This window comes from Ambystoma mexicanum, chromosome 12 (assembly GCF_040938575.1).
Source record: "Ambystoma mexicanum isolate Mex_15411 chromosome 12, UKY_AmexF1_1, whole genome shotgun sequence".
Lineage (NCBI taxonomy): Eukaryota > Metazoa > Chordata > Amphibia > Caudata > Ambystomatidae > Ambystoma > Ambystoma mexicanum.
The window spans coordinates 227,012,834-227,031,170 of NC_090936.1; the positions used below are offsets into that span (position 1 = coordinate 227,012,834).

The window sequence follows — 18,337 nt, forward strand, 5'->3', positions numbered from 1 at the left end:
AAACAGTGTCACATCTCTCTCCTCTGCACTCCTTCCTTGGAATTGGTTTTGCTTGCATATTGCCATGGAGAAGCAGCACCAAACCGTTCAAAGTAAAGGAGTTTACCTCTTGCCTGATTCATATAGTTAATAGCATCAGAGGTGAATCCCCACAGGGCATTTGAAGGAACACCGGTGGGATCTGCTGTGTTTGTAGCTTGAATGTGTAAACGGAGGATAGCAAAGGGGCAACGCGCTGGTTTTGGAAGCCTGGTCTTGGAAGCAAGACTACGCAAAGCAACAGAGGTTCAAATCCCGGATCCACGGTTAGAAACAAAACTCGGGTACGGTATTGGGCGATTAAAGAAAATAAATAAACATGCATTACAGTGGTTCAGGTACCTGCTGTACATTTTGCGTGGTAGGCACCGTGGGCCCCACCACATTGACAATGGACTTTTGATGCAGTAGGTGCTTAGTAGGTGTTCTTAGTGCTGCCAGGGGATGGGTGGGTGCTCCTGTAGTTTCTGCATAATGCCTGGGCGCCTAAGACATTCAGGGATGGAAATGCTCTTATAGATGAAGGTGATCTTCAGGCTGTAGTCAGGGTATCTCAAGTGGAATTATGCAAACAAGTTCATCCAAAAGTAGAATTTATCATTGTGAATTAGACTTTTCACACTATCCACCAACATTTTAGAACACGTTGGTACAGAGCGTGTGGTGATATTTACTCTTTTAGCTATGCAGTCTTCATATTTGTGGGGTCATTCAATTGAGAGGAGTGCAGAGTGAAAGCGTAAAAGTACCTTCCTACTTTTAAATGTCTTTTTGTTCCTTTTGAAGTCGCAAGAGGACAGAAGAGTTTGTAACTTCGCTTTGCTTTCATCCTCTGTCCTGGAGGAGCACCAGGTTTTATGACTGCATGAGATGTTCATGCAGGTGTAAAAAGCAATGGATTCCTAGAGAATGCACCTTGCATTTTACACCTGGTAAACAGCTGACGGATTCCATAGGAATCCATTTTAAAATACTACCTGCAAAGCGTAATTTGCTGGCAGTGTTTTATCTCTCAAAAATCAGAGAATAAAGGTGACTTCACCTTAATTTACTCTTTACAATTACACTAAACTGTGTGGGTGGCGAAATGTGCATTCAGGGCCCAGCAACACGTACGTGCAAGCGTTGGTGGTCCCCTCTATGCAATTACCATATATTTTAAAAGGACCCCCCCCCCCCATAGCGAGTTCAGAGAAGTTATTGTGGTTGTTCAATCTGCAGCAATTATTTAGTTAAAAAACAAAAATGTGTAAAAACAGCATGAAATGAGAGAAGGAATGAGTAAAGCTATGCTCGGCATTGTTCGAAGCAGCCAACACAGTGAACTATTGTGTGCACGCGGCAAAGCATATTTTCCGTTCCTTGGTAAAAAGGCACATTGTCCTTTGTGGTTTGCACAGCATCAATCTTGCATGCCTGCCTTCCAGTGAATGCTGTCATTCTGCAACCAAGGCACTTAGCAGAGTGCACTCAGAAAGTGCGAGATGTTTAATGCATTTCAATATATTCTCGGGTAATTACTGTGCCGTTCCCAGGGGACATAGGATTTATGACTTATCACCGCCTTTGCACCCAGAAATTCACTGTACAGTAAGTCATGGTCATTCTAACTCAAGCAGCGGAGGGATGTGTTCCCTCACCCCCCAACCGCGAAATAAACAGGATTTGTGGGAGGTCTTATATTTAGAAAGAAGGACGAAAGACTCTATGCATGTTTGGAGGTGGCCCTGATAGCCATAGGTAGAGTTTTCAGGAGCTTTAAGGCTTTGGAACAGGCACGGATTGGCCCATGGACCAGGGCATTTTCTTGATATAAAGAATTAATTCTTAAGATATAAAAGGTTGGGCACAAGCTTTATCAAAGAAACCAATAGTTGAAATAGAAACTGTTCAGAAAGATGGCCCTTTAGGACAGGTGGGCACAGTACCCCTCCACTGAACTCTGGACTCTCTAAAAATGTACGCGGCAGGAGTAGCTGCCAGTTCCTGTACAGGAGCGAGAATTGCTATATTGTCCGGTTGTTGGAGCAACCTTTTTTGGTAGCGGAGTGGAGGTGCAGCACAGAGGATCCAGGCAGCGACGCTGTCCCTTTGTAAGGACCCAGAGGCCAGCATAGATGCTGACATAGCTGGCAGTTCCCGCAGTACCCCCGTGGCGGCCCACTGATGGTGGTGGCTGCGTCCTACAGCTAATGCGGCAACACTTCGGGCCCTGGTTGGTGTATCCTCATGGTTTAAGGTCTAAAGTAAAAACAATCTGTGCTGCTGTCCCCGCCGCATCGACTCACAGCTCCAGTCTTCCAGCTGCTTGCTGAATCTGACCCTAAGAAAGCACTCTGCTCAGTGAGTTACTCAAAGTTAGGCTCTTTTTTCTTTCTTTTTCTACCTGCTCTTGCTTCTTTATACAGTGGACCCAGCTCATTATAACCAGAGGAGTAAATCTACACAGAACAATCTAGGAATGGCAGACGCCGCTATTCTCCGGCTTTGACGGGTCTAGCTTCTCCTGTCATGCACCTCTATTCTTAGAATCCTTCTTTGATCTCTTCCCCAGAGCCCTCTACGGAGATGTTGGCAAACTCCAATGCTCCCAGAGTATTGTGTCCAAGTGAAACATTAGATTAACCTCCTTAAAACATCAAGTGTCTAATATAGCACCTGTTACTGAAATTGGTGGCAGTCATTTGATCAATTTTTCAGAGTCTAGACATCCTCCTACAGTTAATTTGTGTGATGGGGCTCCGCTTCAATTTCTCTATTAGATCATCTCCAGTTACATTTGCCTCCAAGAAGACTATCTCGCTACAATCTAAGAATAAACCATCAGAAACTATAAAGCCAAAAAATATTTTAAAAACTTCAAATAGTACACATAGATCCTCGAGGAAATGTTTACGGGCACTCCATATTGCTCACATGCAGCAAGCCTTTATTGAGCAAGCACTGATGAAGCCAAAAGAGATAAAGAATTCAACTAAGTAGACAAAAAACGGAATCCAAAGAGAAATTACTACCTGCTGGATTTCAGAGGGCTCGCACAATAATGCAGATACAGAGGCATCCACATCTGAAGTGGCAGCGTCAATGTCACCGCTGCCATCTGTGTCAGCAATCCATCTACTGCCGCTCTCCTCTTACTCAATTTCTAATTATTCAACGTTCTGAAGCTATGCCAAAAAATCTGATGAAAGAGTGGAAGTTGCCTCATTAACGGAATGTCACCCAGGCATGATGAACCCAATTTGAAGGTAAACATTTAACCTCGTTGAATAGAACAAAGGTTCGAAACGTTTTGAACTCCATTCTATCTCAAAGCCTGGATGATTCGGCTCACATGTAAATGCAGTTTCCCACTGATAGATTAGAGCTCAGTAATTCTCCACCTCAATTCAAATTTAATACCTAGCTTAATGTGAAAAGAATTGGATGCATTCTTAGTCATGGGATTTGCTTGCTCGCTATGAATGCTTCTAGATTCCAGGAGACATTGCCATACTGATACAAAATCTATCTCTGGTTGTATAAAGAGGATGGACTTAAAATGGAGCGTTGTAAGGGCAATGCAAGTGAGTCAACAGTTTCCATGTTAAATCATCGTTCTTCCATGGAATCACTGGTCAGCCAAGTGACAGTAGATTGACGCTAATGAAGAATTACTGGTGAATGTCCCTGCTAAGGTTAAAACAGAACTCTTTGAGTGGGATTGGCACATAAATAGACTAAGGATTTTAGCTTCACAACTTCACAAGGAATATGCTAATCTCCATCTTGTACACGGGCAGTAACCAATATATGTATCATAGTTTCCTGCACTCTTTTCAAGAGCACCTCATTTGAGATTTCATTTCAATGTATTGCTTAATTTGGTGGTTAAGGGTCTGAGATGGAAAATTCCAAGAGAGAAGAGACTATGTAGAGTTTGCCAAAAAGATATTTCAGAATCTTTGAAACTTATCTGAATGGATTGTGAGGCTTTTATACCAGGTATGCAACAATATCTTTGGACTTTTATTCATGAGCCTACATCATTATCTTTAGGCAGCACTGTTGACAAAATTATAGCAACTTACCTGGGCAGTCTTCGTTGCCGCAAACCCATTGGCCATGTCTGCAAATGCTGTAATATAAAAAAAAGGGGGGGTTACAATCGGAGTTTGTCACTAAATCGTTTTGAATGACAAGGACACATACACGCCTGCTACTGGAGAGGTGGGTTTCCACACTCTATGTCATAGGCCTTGATTTCTTGACAATCAAATAGCGCGTGGTGCGGTAACCCTGGCACAAATCTGCAATACCAGCAGATAGTAGTGGCACAGAAGCCTTTTGTGTTCATATAAACTTGTATGAATATTAATGAGAAGAAATATGAATCTCCAGCTGACACAGATAACAAGTATTGCTTGTGTTATGGGAATTTCCCTATGCCAACATCAAGAATAACTCCAACTCTGCATCCCAGGGACAATTAACATGGACTTTTGCCCAGGTCAGAAGAAATACCCATCCAAAATCTGTTGAAACCGTATTCTCTCATGCAACTCACGTACAGCATGCGCTATGAGCAGGTTGTCTTTCCCAGTATAAAAAGCGCTGATGATTTTTGCCAAACCTCACATCGCAAAATCATCTATCATTTCAGCGAATGTGTTAATGGCGTCACATTGAAATATTGATTTGGTGACATAATCCCCTTTCCCATCTATGAAAGTCAATTCCACAATTTCTCTCTTTGTAAAACATTTTCAAAATATTTTTATTTAGCCAAATTGAGTCCTTAGAGCCAACACTCAAATACAGGTCTAGATGGTTCAAATTATTTGTTGTCTAATTTAATCACAAGCTTTATCTTCTCGTGTTGATGGAGTTCAGAGAGCAGCTGGTCAACAACAAGAAGCAAGAGGCCATATGCTCTTCTTGAAGAAGGCACCTAGATTTCTCTTGTGCATCTTGATTTCCCAAAAAAAAACTCGGTGACATCAGAGGAATAAAGACCCTGTGATTTTCCAACTTTTTAAACAATATAAGCAATAAGCACCCAGAGATGTGTTAGGAGATAGTCAGGTTACTTGGATGTTAGGCTTTACTTTCTGGTAGAAGCTTGTTTTCCAAGAAATCTCTTGAAAGGTTATGGCTTCTTCTCACCACCCACTCAATTTTTCATTATGCTCACTAAAAAAGCAACACTCACTTACTTGCCTGAGTCCACACCCCCTCACCTCAAACACGCTGTCCGTTCCTGGCATCCATGTCTTCAGGGCGTGTAGAGTCAGGGTGGCACCCAGGAAACGGGAGTAGGAATCCCGCTGGTGGGCAGTTTGCCTGATTGACTATGCCAACACCAACCTGCTGCTATATCAGCCTCTGGGCCGGTTACCAGAAGGGCCACCAGAACGCCAGACGAAGAGAAGAGTGAAAGCCAGACACTGGTGTAAGCAAGCGGACAGAAAAACCAAATGAGAGAGAGGAGGTCCTGAGCAACTACAAGCTCTAAAGACATTCTCTTGTGATACTAAAGGTAACAGGGAGAACGAGAGGACCAGTTGCCCAAGTGAGACTCATTATGTAATCAGAGGAACTCGTCGCAGAGTCCAAAATGCAAAATGTACAAACCTGAACTCTAACACTAATGAAAAGAAAGAGACTGTTAAACCATCGATAAGATTACCTTGGGAAGAGGGGAGAATATTACATCATTCATGAGATACAGAGAGGACTATATTAGAGAGAGGATAATATTGAGTGAAGGGAACTAGCCCCAGTGGAATGAAACCCTAAATACCAAGTTGAGGAATTTGAACTGTCATAAACGAGAGTCAGAGAAACCTTGAGCAAGAGATTTATAATAATTGGGTAACAATGAATCTGCTGGTGTTTGAAAAACACTGAATGGAGTAGATTAGATAGAGAATACTATGAAAAGAAGTCAAGAGAATCCATTAACATGAAAGATAACCCGGATGAACGAAAGCTTAAAAAAAAGAGAATGTTAATCAGCCAGATATTATATCCCACTTAAGAAAATATATCCACAAGGATATACAGGACCAAACAGCCTGGATTAAAAGACAAACAAAGTGCAGGAAAGAACACTTGGAGAGCTCTCCCTAGTTATAAGAGAAAAGCCATCGAGATTATATAATATGAAAGGTGACCAGAGACTACCTAAAGATTGGATATTAAGAAGATACATTCTGAAACTACAAACAGACCACTGCATCATCAGGAGAAGGGAGTCAATCTCCTGACCTTAGTTTATTTTGAACAAGGGTAGGGTCAATTAGAATTTGTTTTTTTGGACGGCTGACTCTTCAATTTGGACATTTCCTGATGACCTACGAGCACCTCAGTTATTTATATTGGTAGCGAACACCCCATAGCAATAGGGGAAGTTAGGCCTTATATGTATTAGTTAAGAAGTAATTCATGAAAAGGTCATCACAGTGTCCGCACCCTGTCTTCTGACCTTCCACAACAGGCAGGTCTGGTTAACTCAATGGGTGACTATGGATCCCACAATGATTTCCTTGTGGGTTGTCTACATCTACTGTATGTGCTTAAAGCAGTGGCCATCATCCTTGTCGTATGCCACCATGGGCCAACGTAAGTGTGAAACTCTTGATAAGATTGCACAAGCATGATTATAGCTTCCCTGTTTTAAGGTGCCTACAGTGGCTTTCACTCAAGACCTTTAGCACTGGTTGGGTATCCATTGAAAAAGTTGCCAGCAAAAATGTAGTCAGTGAAAAAGTCATGGTGAAAATACCTCTGCAGTGAAAAAGTTGCCAAGCAAAAGGTTGTCAAAAGATGCAGCTGAAAAGTGTCCAAACATATTGCTAGGGTAATTGTTAGGGTTAAGGAGGGTTTTGTAGCCTTTTGGTTGCCTGGTTTAGGGTTAGAATAGCGGTTCGGGTAACGATAGGGGTTAGAGTAAAGATTTTGGTTGAATTAGGGTAAGAATTAGGGTCTGGAAAGTTGCTGCAGGGCTGGTAAGGCTAAGGCTAGGATTAGAGCAAGGGTTTGGATTAGGTCAAGGGGTGTCATTTGTGCAGAGCTGGTGATGAGGTTGGAATTAGGTCATTGTTCATTTTCCATTGATTTTCTATTGGGTAACAAGCACATAAAGTGCGTTAGCGTGCTGAAGGGTTAGTGTTCTGTACACGTTCATGATAGTGTTTAGAATTAGAAGGTTTAGGAACAAAGTTAGGATGATTGTGGAGGTTTCATTAAAGTTTTGGGCCATTGTTCTGGTCAATGCCTTGTGATTGTGTGTATTTAAAAATTGCTTTTTTGGCGACCTTATTACTGGCAACATTTTCACACTTTGCTTCAATTGTATTGAATGACTACATTTTTTTAAATGACTTTTTGTTAACTACATTTTCGCATGACTACAATTTGCTGCAGACATTTTCACATAGAAGGGCTGGATGTTGCATAGTATAAGTGCCCCGTGCATAACTTTGAAACTCTCTCCCGGTCTGTATTAAGTAGACTGATCAGGGCCATATTTTCCACAAAGCAGGGACATCATTTAGGGGTCGCACCTTCTCCCTTGCTCCCCCTGTGGTCTCTGTTGCTACCCCTAAAAACCATTAAACAAACATTTAAATTGAGGCTCCTAGGCGGTAGCCAGCAGCATGTGGCTCTTTGTTTCAGGAGTGGCTGGTTTTCTTATAGCCATAGTCGGTAAGGTAGCTCAGTGGGTTGAGCGCTCACTGCTGCAATGTGTGTGTGTGATCTGCAGGTTACAGGTTCGACTGCCAGCAAAGTCAACTCAGCCTTTCATCCTGCTGAGGTTGATAAATGAGCACCAACACAGGTTGAGTGATATTGTATGTATATTTGTTCTATATGAAGCGCTTAAATGTAAGTGCTATATAATAACAAATCATTATCGTTTGGCCTTGGATATCTGCTTGCATTCACAGTAATTTGGTAATATGGGCCTATACGCACTGATATTAATGATACATATGGTGATCCATCTTGTATGAAATGTATATCACTTTACAGTGATATAGTAACCATATTTTTCGTAGTGTACTTATAAACAATGCTATGTGATGCCACTTCCTGTTTTGTCAAGGGTCGTGTCCCATCGCTTGCCATGATATCACTTTGTGGTGGGGTCAAATTACATCACTTCCTGTGATGTCATCAGATGTCAAGAGTCGTGTGATGTCACTTCCTCTACCCCTGGCATTTTGGTGAAATGACGTTCCTGCCACACAGTCATCAAAAAGAAGGCATTCCCCCATGAACACTAGATTGTGAGGACACTTCAAGTGGCATGCTTTGTTCTATGAACCCCAGAAACTAAAATGTCCATCCATATATTATAGCAGGGTGCATGCTTCTGGCTGGCTGCTCAAGTCATTTGTGTGCAACCAATATTTCACAATGTATACTCTTGACTCATTGGCTTAACCTTCCATCCTTTTGATATTAATAATAGTATAAGGTAATAACAACAAATGTCACAAACAGTAATTAATACACTAGCTTTTCCTAAATTCTACCAAACCGTCTTTGATTTGTCAACTACCCATACAAACATAAATGTTCTTATAAGGATCTTATCCAAATCTTATAAGATTTTATATAAATGCTTCTTCAAACTTATACATTTTTATAAGGCTACAGTAAGTATTTTGGTGTCATATAAGTTCTCATCATTGTTCCAAAAATCCACTAGTTTCTCACAAGTGTTCATAAGCTACTTATAAGACTCTTATAAGGCACTTTCGTCTAGGTAGGCATTCTCTTTATACACCAATGGTCCCTCTCTTCTATCTTTAGTCCCCTCCTTGTCCTTTAGATTAACAATCTCTGAGTCTTTCTTCATTCCTCACTTCCTTTCAGATATCAGGCTAGCCAGGTCACACCCTCACGTTCTTTTATCACCAAAAAGCGGCTGGCAGGATTTTGCTAGGGCAGGGCCATTGAACGCATATCTCTCCTGCCTTACATACCGTCCACTAGTTGCCAATAAAGGCCCGGTTGCCGTTCAAAACACTCTGTCTAATCCACAGGGACTATTGTGATCGGGTTGCTAAATTCTTGCAGGATATAGTGTGCCCGTATAGACTTGTACAAATCATAGGTCCTCTCAGTCTGCATAGTTTGTATTCCCCACTGTTACTATTCACGTTATGTATTTCTGCAGTGGCTCCCAGACCCTCCCCACTAGGTCTATCTGCCCCGGTGAATATTCTTCTTTCACTTCGCTTCGTGCCCCATATGCTCTCAGGATCTCCCCAACCTTTAGATTAGCCACCGCGTGCCTGTAGGGCCTTGGCCGCGTCTCTCTGGTTGTTTGTGGGTCTCCTAGGAGTTGTGGTGGCTTCTCGGGCTCAGCTGGAACTTTCACGGTCCCCGGCGTACCTCTCCTGAAGTTTGTCATTGATTTGTTGTCAACAGAGCAGCCCTGGAAACGGCAGGTAAGTTTCCTCTTCTCCGGTTTGTCACCTGCGTTGTTGGTCATCCGCGGATCTGCCTTCCTCATGCGCACCATCGGCTTCTCTCTGTTGTGGGTCTGCCCAGCACATGCAAAGTGCTTGGTCCACACCAAGCTGAGATCGAAGACTCCATTGTTTTCTTCCCTCTCTGCTTTTCAATGACAGCTGACCAATCACGTTGTCACAAAGTCTAGAGCGTATGCCTTCGTTCCTGTTAATAATCTTCATTACCCATGCCCTCTTCCTCGTCCCAATGCTGCCATTGGATGTCATATGAGTGCCTTTCTCTCCAGTGGTCTCTACTGGAGGGGCATCACACTAGTACATTGTGGCACTTGGTGGAGGGGTAAGAGAAGGGTTTTGTGGGAAGGTGGCTGGTTCAAAGGGGTACGGCGTTCTCCCTATATGGTCACTGATCTCAATGGGTACACCTCACATGAGATCTTCCTGCTGACTATAACTCCCAGGGGGACTTTCAGGCAGTGACCACACCACCCTGGACTCATGGGGGTTGGGGGCTTCCCCATCTAAAGCAGTGACGATACCCCGAGATTCATCACACACCCCTAAAATGTGTCCTGCTTGCTGCAGCATGACTCATCAAAGGTCTCCGCAAATTCGACCACATCACTCTGACCCTAATCGATCTGCACTGGCTCCCGCTGCAAACCTATTTCATCTTCAAATCCTGATGCATCATCTACAAGGCTGTCACTCTGAAGTCCCGAAGCTACCTCACTGAGAATCTCAGCATCTTTGGAGGTCTACGATCCACCAGAAGTGAGTACACGTGCAAGCTTGTAAGGTTTATGATGTGGGCAGGAAAGAACCAGAAGACAGGCCATCTAGACTCTGGAACTTCCTCCCCTTCAATATCAGACTCTTCCCACATGTCTACAGTTCAGGAAGGAGCTCAAGACCCTCCTCTTCAAGGAATGAGTGCTCCCTAACACCTAGGTCCGCACACCCTCCACTCCCCACCCTACCTTAGACTGGGTAATCTGAGCCCCACATTTCCTCCCCTGCTTGCTTCTAGATCCCTTGCTGACAAATAACCCACTCTACCCCTGCCCAGTTGGTAGCTCCTCACTCCCTTGTTTTTCTGCTTCCCACACCATGTTTAAATCCCTTATGATTGTAAAGTGCTCTGTTGCTTCCTGAAGCGCTCAATAAATACCCTAATAATAATAATAATATGGACATGATGAGGTCTGAAATGACTCTGAAATGAGTACAAAGCAAGGGTCATCCACCAAAAGTGGGTGAGCTGAAGGCCGTGGAAGAGGGGGTATTTCAGGTGAGAGAGGAAGAACATATCCGATGGGGATCATGAACATAACCTAAGCTGCCCCTGTGTCTTTTACTGCTTTATTCTGGCAGTGCTCCACAAATAGAAGGAATGTACTCGTAACAAAGGGAAGTGGAAGTGGAATTGAGGGCACAGTTAGGGTGAACCTTGAGAGTTTCTGCGTCTGTCTGTGCTTCTGTAGACTATGTGGGTTGCTTTCATGTTACATGTTGGCTAGGCCACCGGGGGTGAATACATGCTAGTACAAGAGTATGGCTCCCCATTATCGCTGTTTCAGTTTTACAGAGTGTTGGCAGCAGCATTAAATAAAGTGGGATGTCACTGGAGCGGTTGGTTCTTGCATGGGTTCAGAATAGGGGCAGCACCACCGCATTCCAGGTGGGAATGCCAGGAACAGCCATAAAGAAAGTGGGTAGATGGGATTATGGTCATTACAGATTATATGTCAGACCAAAGGGACAGGACTCCATTTTGCCACCAGCGAATAAAGGGTTTCTGGGAGCTGGGGCAGTAGTGGGGTTTGCAGCCCGTGTTGGGGGGAACTCAGAGGGATGAAAGAAGGTTATAAGAAATAAGGGGGCTGGTAAATAGGTACCTGGGTGAAGCACAAAATGGAGGATTAACATTTGGTTTAGTTTGTTTTAAAACCAGCAGGTCGCACAGTGTGGGTCATTGGTCACTCCATCATGCGAGCAGAGAAGCGAGCACAGGTTTGGCCAAAAAGAGGGGTCCATTTAGGATTGCAGAACATCGAGCTGATCTGGTTGGGCAAATGGGGCATGCAATGGCATGCATTGGTTCCCTGTGGGTGCATGCAACTGGAAAGATTTGGAGAACCTAGGTTGCTCATTGTGCACCTTGGAGCGAACAACCTCGCTGATCTGGGTAGAGGCTGGTTATTGAAGGGCATGCAGAAGGGCATCAAAATATTAGGGTGCATGCTCCCAAAATCTGAGATTGTGTGGTCTGAGGTACTACAAAAAAGTGTGTGGCGAGGAGCAGGGTCAAATATGGCCATGGAAAAGTCTAGGCGACGCCTAACTAAAAACATGGAAAGGTTTATGAAGGAGGAAGGACTGGGTTTCATTCGACACTGGATGTTCTGCGAGAATGACCAAGTACATTTTGCAAAGGTGGGGTTCACCTGTCTGACAAGAGTATAGATGTTTTTAACTTGGGTCTGCGCAGAGTGCTGACTAAAGAAGGATACTCATAAAGGGAGATGGTGAGTATGATGTGATGAAAGTAGGAATGTGCTAGTGGGGGCATTGTGGGTCACGGGGGGCCACCCCAAAGGGTCAGCAGAGTTACATGGGTGGTCCTAGAGAAGGAGGCACGCTGCCGTCTTGCCGCAAGCTATACCCGCTGGATGCATGAGCCAGGATGGGGTGAGACGGGTACTAACACACCTAGGGAAAGTTGGGACACCGCAACGACTGATTGCAGTGGCCTGGTTCGCTCCATTGAAATAATATGGGAGCGACCGAACTGGCAGTCGGATACCAGGGCAACCGTTCCTGCAAGAACTGAAACCGAAGTGAGGAGCGCTCACCGGTTTTAAAATGAACTATGTCTATGTAAACACGGCAATGGCAGAGCTACCCGGAAAAGTATTTGTAGGTCAGGCATACTTGTGGCCTGAGCAGGGCTAGGACCGCCCGTTAGGAAGACTCCAATAAAGCGACCATGTGTGTTTCCAATCAGAAAATGGGGTTTGTCAAAATAATGTGGGCAAACAATGTGTATCGAGATGTGTTCCAAGGCTTAAGGGGCTGATAGTGGTTAGCCCCGCTAAGCAGATTCCCCAGCCCATGCAGGGGGCACTAGAGAGGCAGCTGCCATAGCAACCCGCCCCTCTGGCCCCCCTGCTTCAGGCTTACCTCTCCTTTCCTGAGGGGGGCGGAAGGGGATGGACCCAGGGCCCCCAGCTGGCCCTGGGGAGGCACATAAAATGGCCTGGGGTGAGAGAGATACTCCTCTTTGCAGCTCAGGCATCAGCAGCCACCCTCCCTCCCTCCCTCCCAGACTCAGTTGCATGATGTTGATATGAACAAAGATGTGTGGCATGTATTGACAACAGTTCCCTTGTTTCCTAGGGGATTTCTGGCAATGTTTCTAATTTGTTTTTCTGCCGCAGGTGGAGTTACAAGGGCGGTCCTAGAGAAGGAGACACGCTGCAGACTTGCTGCGAGCTATACCCGCTGGCTGCATGAGCCAGGATAGGGTGAGACAGGCACTGACACTACTAGGGATAGTTGGGACACCACAACAACTGATTGCACTGGCCTGGTTCGCTCCATTGAAATAATATGGGAGTGGCTGAACTGGCAGTCGGATACCAGGGCGGGCTGTTCTTGCAAGAACAGAAACCGAAGTGAGGAGCGCTCGCGCTCACTGGTTTTCAGATTAACTATGTAAACACGGGAATGGCAGAGCCACCTGGAAAAGTGTCTGCGGGCCAGGCATACTTGTGGCCTCAGCAGAGCTAGGACCGCCCATCAGGATGACTCCAATAAAGTGATCATGTTTTTCTCCAATCAGAAAATGGTGTTTGTAAAAATTATTTGAGGAAACAATCTGTATTGTGAAGTATTCCAAGGTTTAGGGGTCTATAGTAGGGGTTCGCCACGCTATGCCTTCACACAGAGGAGGACACGTGACCCTGACGAGAATTCCTTCAACTCGTGTCAAAACTGAAGCGCCTGTTGCAGTATTTCTCTGCTGTTTGCCTGGAAGCTCCCTGTGTGTGTTGCAATTTTATGACGACGTGTTCACGCAATCTTCTGTGGATTAAACCTTTTCAAGCAGCCGCGGTGACTCATTTTTAAGTGCAGCCAAACAGAAGTCTGAAAATAAAACAGCCTATCAACAAGTGAGCAGTCGTACGCCTTTGTTTCCATGTTACACCCTTTCAACAAAAAGCTGTCCATGCCCCTCAATGCAGGATTAGCAAAAGGAAGCACACCGAGACCTATTTACAATATAGGACTGTAGCACATAGAAGCTCTTATTGCAACACTGCTAGTGCGCTTTACAAACATAAATAAATAAACAAACAAGGCCAATTCTGCATCAAAATACCCACCTTGAATGAATATCATGGCTGCACAATATGAAGGAAGACGTTCTCCTCTGTTCTGAAAGAGTAAAAATTAGGAACATTTTAATTCTGTGATAGTACTGTTCCAATGCCCATGTAGATGGGGAGCTGACTCTGGATCCCAAAGTGTCCAAATTCCAGGGTTGATTAGTTTAGCTTTTCCAGGACTATGAGTCCCAGAATGCAAATCATTGTTAATACCATGACCCACAGCATGACTTTTTTACCACAGCTTTACACGCGACGGTCAATCATCTCCGCAGGCGACAAAGCCATATTGAGGTGTTACAGCATGTGTGCAGTCAGTGGCAAAGGCAAGTGTCCCTTTCACTGCACACAGGTAGTGGTGACTCAGAAGAGATGTCTCGTGTAACGCATGCCCAGAGTGGGGGTCTGGAATGGCAGTTGCCATTTCAAACATGGTTGCAGTCCTTGTCCCATTGATTTCAGCATCCCAGATGTTTCCTGGCACAGGATCAACAGGCACAAACTTCATGCACTGGTCACTGCGCATCACCTGCATCTGCTCCAGGGCATCGCGGTTGTAAATTTAGGACACGGTTTCAAATGTACAGAAGAACGCCTTGATTTGTGCAATAGCGCGTAGAGGTGAAAAGGTGCTTCTGAATGTGCGCACACTCACCTTTGATTAACACAGTCAGAGCATCTAGGTAAATTCTGCACACTATTTGTTTTGCACGAGTGAAGGGGGTGCACTAGGAGCAGCTTGGCCATAATGGGCCAATCTGCCACCCACGATGGATGAGAGAAGCCACCCTAATGAAAACACGGAGTGCTTCCTCAGCAAGCAGCTGAGGGAGCACTCCTGGCTTTAACTCTAAAAGGGAAATAGGGTTTCCCTTTCACAGTCTTCCGTACCCCCAAGCACGCATGCCCAAGGGGCCATGCAAACCTAGGGGCATTTCTACTTCCCATGCCTTGCATGGTCTATCGGGGATGCAGGACCGATCCTGCATTAAGGGTAAAGCCAACATGATGAGTGCTCTTTGGTAGCCCTTACTGGCTTACAATGGTGAAATCAGTCTAGACATGTTTCCTTACTGTGCATGGCATCTTTTACTGGTGAAGGTAGCAAGAGTTTGTTCTTACATGGTGAAAATGGCATATATTGGCAGAGCCAGCTTGTACCTGTTTTCTTAGGTTATCACTAGTGGTGCCACCCTGCGTTGCCTGTGTCTGTAGCTGACATACACGTGGGGGTCTGCTATAGATTTGTGTATGTTTTATTGTGTCGTAACTTCCTACTTTTGGAAAATTTGCACATTCAGCAAACTCCCGAAATCGCCTATACTGATAGCACAGGGCCAGACCCCGTCCTGTGGAGGAAGAATGGGTGGGGTTGGTCCAATTTCACTATCGCCAGTACACCCAAACTGGTATGCTGACCGTGGACCACATTTTCGGCCCACCAGCTGTTACTGAGCTGGAGCCAACCCTGAACATACAAACACACTTTCACAAATATATATATATATATATATATATATATATATATATATATATATATATATATATATATATATAATGGCCATTATAGACAAATCAAACATGCAGTTGTTCTTATATGGAAATATTGGTATGTATTAGTGCCGCCAGGATACACAAATATGGGCACAGACAGCATGAACATGTTTTTTTCTGCTGGCATATATTGTGGGCAAAGGCATCATGGAACTGCACTGGAAAATGCTCCTGTGCACTGTCGGTGGTTTTGTATATAGTGGATTTTGTCATGCTTTACCCTAGAACACGACTGCAAACTTTGTGGCTTTTTACCCAATTTCACGCAGAAAGAGCACTGTAGGATGCACCATTTCAAATCACTATTTAAAGAGTGGTCCCCTCCAGACCACCCTGGGTTTGTTTGGGCTCCCTCGTTATGATCAGTCGGTCACATATATTCATAGGAAACTGTAAAGGTGCAGAAGAAAGGCTCCGACACGGAGGTGGCAAGTTATGGTCATACATTTTTATTAATGTACATAGAGGGATGGAAAAAGCCCTCCCTGGAATGCTAAGAGGGATTTCCCTGCCTCAAAGAAAACTACGGAAAGGAACTGGCAGGATGTCAAATAAAACGTTAGTCACAGTCATGTCCAAACACCCTAATTCCAACACTACCAACATAAATCTAAAGTGCAAGAATGCTCTCTTCTCAAAAGATGATGGTGAAACTCCGTCTTGAAAGTAAAGTTCCACATGTCTTTGGTTGTATTAATAAAAGGAAATGTTCTCTTCCAAAGACACACTGTTCCAATATCTGGGGAATTACTCCTTTCCCTGGATTCTTGCCTGTTCCACTTCACAAGCTAAGAAGGTGGCTGTTCAGAAACACTATGTTTCCGCCAGTGAACTTCCCTTATTTTCCCTGGTTTTTCCACTCTTTCATAAATAGTCGGCTTTCTTCTGAAACCTGGTTTCTTGTTGATTCCCTGGGTAGATCTGGTTCACTCTCCTACCAAATACTAGCCAGGGGAATATGGCATTTTCTAAGAATCTCTTCCTGTTAGATCCCTGACCCTGAAGTACAAATAAAGCTCACTTTATTCTTGAACTCTAATATGGGTGCGGGTCCCAGACTCACCATGCTGTTTGCAAGCAGCTTGCATTATGCTCCTGCCAAGCATGGATTTATTTAGCATTTCCTTCTTTTTCTTTCAAGGTCCCCGACCCTCTTATTCTCGGTTTCAAATATGGTTGCGAGTCCCAGAATCTCAGTACAGTTTCTTGACAGCTTGGTTCACTCTCCTGCCAAGCTGGGCTTTCTATATTCACTGGTTCTCTTGTTGGTAAGTTCCCAGACCCTCGTATTATCTGTCTCTTACTGAGAGTGCCAGCCTGTCTTTTTCTTTGGTTTTCAGGTTTCCAATTCAAATATGGGTGCAGGTTCTAGACTTGCTTTGCTGTTTTCGGGTAGCTTGGTTTACTCTCCTGCCAAGCTAGACTTTCTCCCTTCGCGGGCTTCGCGGCCTTCCAATGAATGAAGATTTGGTTTCAGTTGTACTCTTACCTACAAGCTGAAGAGACACATGGGTCCGATTCATTAAGAAGTGACTCTAGCGTACCCTAGACTAACTCTAAGCAATACCCACTCCTTCATTGTATTACATCATAACTCCACTTTTGGTTTCAGAGGCAGATTCCCATGTTATCCCTATTGGATATAACACGGATTGCTGCCATTATTTTGGGTAGCGAGTGCCAGAATGTGAAGGCAGCATGTCTTCCTCTAATCAGGATCCCTGGTGGTAATTCAATAAGCAACAGTGGCAAGGTATTTCCTGCTGATTTAATGCATTAGGCACCGGCTCTAGTTGAGCACGAGAAGGATCCTGCTAAGTGTATCACCCCTTATGTGAAGGGCAATATTTTACCTGTCAATTTCCACACCACTCTTTCTACTTCTCTCTGATCAATGTGCACCTTTCTGGTGGCTCTTTGCAATGACAGAAGGAAAACATCTTGTGAATTGCACTTGTGTTTTTTTCTCCAAAATGTTTCCAACTTTCCTTGCAACGTCAAATTCACGTGATTTTGCAGGTATAGGTTTCGTGGTGCATTATTTCTCTAATGTGACTAATTCCTTGCTTTTGCACTATGGGGCATTTAGATGTTGTACTTGTCTTTAATATGTTCCTATTTGCCAGTGCGTTCAGGGAAAGAGTTTCTTGCTGAGGGAATGTGCTTCGTTTGCGCTTTTATATTCTGGGCCACCCGATTCTTTTTTGTGTCAATTCTCAAGGAACGCACTGTTTCCACTTTTAAGGATGAGCAAGAAGCTTGAATCCTTTGGCTTGTCTCCAATCATGCAGGATTAAATTATCGATGGCAACCTTTATGCTTAGGCTTCCTTTGCGACTGGCAACTCCTTAAATGTTTTAGATATGCCATGTTTGTGTGTCCCGGCATGATCACATATATATCACTATGCATACGTGCATACAAGAATGCACGTGCACAGCATTTCCTTTAGCTTATTGGAATGACAGAATTTGCGGGAGTTGCAGATTTCCACAACGCATAACCTAAAAGAATTTTAGCGACATCAACAAAAACAGGTTGCCTTTAAGCAAGAGGTTTATTACTATTGTGTACCTAGATCCTGTCAGTGGCATTATTTCTCTGGAGGATAGCTCAGGGGTAACGTGCTGCCTTAGAAGCAAGACGACAAGGAGCAACACCGATTTGATCCCCGGGTCCGCGCTTAGAAACCTCTGGGTATTAAGCGCGTTATAAATAACATATCATATTATAGTACATAGTTATGGCTGGGCAACAGAATCTGAGGAGCAGCTCTGGTGATATTCACAAGCTATTTGGCTGAATATTATCATGTCAGCAGAACCCGTGTAAGATGCCATATATGTGCTCATGGGAGAAAGTTACCCCTCCACACGCTATAAGCAG

General features: G+C 44.2%; 1 protein-coding gene across 1 annotated transcript in view; it reads right to left on the bottom strand.

Annotated features, from left to right (window-relative positions):
• The window catches only part of VWF (von Willebrand factor), a 1,005,270-nt gene that overhangs the window by 770,761 nt on the left and 216,172 nt on the right, over nt 1-18,337 (bottom strand). Inside the window, exon 10 of the mRNA XM_069628335.1 lies at nt 4,110-4,156. Coding sequence (XP_069484436.1) covers nt 4,110-4,156 — 47 coding nt within the window. The remainder of the gene's footprint in view (nt 1-4,109; nt 4,157-18,337) is intronic.